General features: G+C 61.0%; 1 protein-coding gene across 1 annotated transcript in view; it reads right to left on the minus strand.

Annotated features, from left to right (window-relative positions):
- PAG1 (phosphoprotein membrane anchor with glycosphingolipid microdomains 1) overlaps positions 1 to 2,518 on the minus strand; it is a 42,296-nt gene that overhangs the window by 12,218 nt on the left and 27,560 nt on the right. The window contains exons 2-3 of the mRNA XM_006754298.2: positions 2,005 to 2,220; positions 1,269 to 1,320 (exon numbers count right to left, since the gene is read on the minus strand). Coding sequence (XP_006754361.1) covers positions 1,269 to 1,320; positions 2,005 to 2,126 — 174 coding nt within the window. The 5' untranslated portion in view covers positions 2,127 to 2,220. The remainder of the gene's footprint in view (positions 1 to 1,268; positions 1,321 to 2,004; positions 2,221 to 2,518) is intronic.

The raw sequence follows: 2,518 nt of genomic DNA on the forward strand, positions 1-2,518 counted from the left end.
GAGCCCACGCCGGGACCGGGAGCAGGCTCTGTGCAGGCACCGTGTGGGGCTCAGGCAGAGCCTCTGTGAACACGAGGGTGGGCCGGCCCCCACTGCTGGAATGACTCAGCGGGTCAAGGGCATGCGCCTGAGCGCGGAACTCTTCTCTCTCACCACAAGGACCAGACTGCTCAGGCCGCTCAGGAGGCTCTTCCCAGGTGGTCCTGAAGTGCCTTCGGGGCTGGGTCAGGACCCGGAAGACACCGAGGGCTGCAGAACACAGCGAGGCCCGGCCACACCTGCAGGCAGCGAGGCCCGGCCACACCTGCAGAACATAGTGAGGCCCGGCCACACCTGCAGAACATAGTGAGATAGTAAGGAGCGGCCACACCTCCAGCACATAGTGAGGCCCGGCCACACCTGCAGAACATAGTGAGATCCGGCCACACCTGCAGAACATAGTGAGGTCCGGCCACACCTGCAGTGCTGGGGCTCCCAGGCCCTAGTGAGCTTGGTGGCCAGCTGTTAGGGGATGAACTGTATCCTCCCCAAATTCCTGTGGAGTCCCAGCCCCGCTACCTTGGGAGTGACCCTGTTTGGGAGCGGGATCATTGCAGATGAAACCAGTGAAGAGGAGGTCTCACTGGAGTCCTTGCAAAGGGGGAACTTGGACAGAGACAGGCGCACAGGGCAGGGGCGGGGGGGGGGCACCACGCGATGAGGGAGGTACCACAAATGCCAAGGACACCAGCAAGCCACCAGTGACATCCCCTCAGAGCCAACCCGCTGACACCTCCCGGGATTCTGGCCTCCAGAGCTCTGAGGCAACGGACTTGCTACTTAAGCCGCTCCGTTTGTGGTCCTTCGTTACGACAGCCCTAGCGAAGGCCCATGGGAGCTAGAGCGGGGCAGACGCAGCAAAGACACATCCCTGCTGTAGCCCCTGGCTCCCTCAGGATCTCCCTCCCAGGCCCCGCACAACTGCACCCGTTGTCAGAGCCCCCCAGCAACCGGGCTGCGTGCACAGGCCTCCGGCCGTGGTGAGCCTGCCCCTGCAGGAAGGACTCGCCCAGGCAGCTGGGAGCTCAGGCTGTTCTTTCCGGAAGGAAATTGTCAGCTTGTGGGAACACGCTTAGATGAGTGGCTGGTGTTTGAAAACATGCACATGTAGACACATATGCATGGGGGCACACAGGCACGCATGAACACATAAGGATGCAAGTGCACATACATGTAGACACATGGATGCACATGTGCACACACGCACACACACATGCACTGGGGCTCACCACGTTCATCAGGTTCTCATGGTCTCCGCTGTACTGTCTCGGCTTCTTTTCTCTGAAATGAGAAATGAGATGTTCCTGTGATATCACACTCACCATCTAAAATCAAACACACTCCCCCTTCCCATCCTAATGTCAGACCAAGGTTCACTGCCAGGGAAGCAAAGGCGGACAGGCGCGGGCGGGAGGGGCCGGGCGAGTCACAGCAGGGTCCCCACCAGAGTGAACGCTGGGCGAGCGATGCCTTAAAAAAAGAGCACCCAGACATGTCTCCTGTTCTCCCAGCTGGAGGCTTTGCAGTCACACTGCAGGGGCCTCAGAAAATAATCAGACGAGACAAATTTTGGCACGTCAGGAAGGGCGCATGCTCTCAGGATGAGTCATGTGCACTTCCTTCCAGGCTGTGGAAAAGTCCGCAGAGTAAAAATAGTTGTTTTTACTTGCACAGACTAGGAAGCCATCAGTTCTCGAGCGCGTTCCCACGGATGCACAAGGCAACAGCGCCCCCTAGTGGGAGACTCGACAACGACAGAGGCGGCTGCCCAGGCCTGGGAGCAAAGGCCCACTTGGTCCTGGTCACAGGGTCCCAGCCCCGCAGGCCTGGGTCCCACTGGGCAGGCAGGCAGGAGCTCCTGGGTCCGGAGAGTCCAGCTCTGCTTCTCCTGACAGAGCCATCAGGGGAGGAAGCCATGTCCAGACTCTTCAATGCCGCGTGTTGAGTCTCTTCTGAGGCTCTCACCTGTCACAGCTGGAGCACAGGAAGATGAGGAAGGTGATGAGGAAGAGTGTGGCGGCAGCTGCCACGCTTCCCCACAGGGCAATCTGCAGGTGTCCGCCCAGCAGGCTCCCGGAGGGCCCCATGGCGGGAGCCGGAGGGGGCGCCGGCTGGCGCGTCGGTCAGTCCTCCAGACCTGGTGGCATCGGGCTGAGGGCTGTGTCCGCCGCAGAGACCAACCTGTTTGAAACAATGTCTCAGGTGACAAAGCGCCAGCCCCTGCTAACTAGTCCCCCCCGAGGACGGCTGGGCAGGGTCAGGGTCAGGGAGGCGAGTGCCTGCATGTGGGCCCTCCGTCCCCTCGCCGTCCAGGCCTGTATCTCCTCCCCTGCACACGAAGGCTGGGCCTGTGTGTGGCGGGGTGTCTGATGGCGCCAGCACGTTAGCGGGTAGATTCCTTGGTGCCTTCATGTGCAGCAGGACCCAGGCCCACAGCAAGCACACGTGTGCTGGAGTCTCTGCCTCCCCGGGCACAGCA

This window comes from Myotis davidii, unplaced genomic scaffold, assembly GCF_000327345.1.
Source record: "Myotis davidii unplaced genomic scaffold, ASM32734v1 scaffold452, whole genome shotgun sequence".
Classification (NCBI taxonomy): domain Eukaryota; kingdom Metazoa; phylum Chordata; class Mammalia; order Chiroptera; family Vespertilionidae; genus Myotis; species Myotis davidii.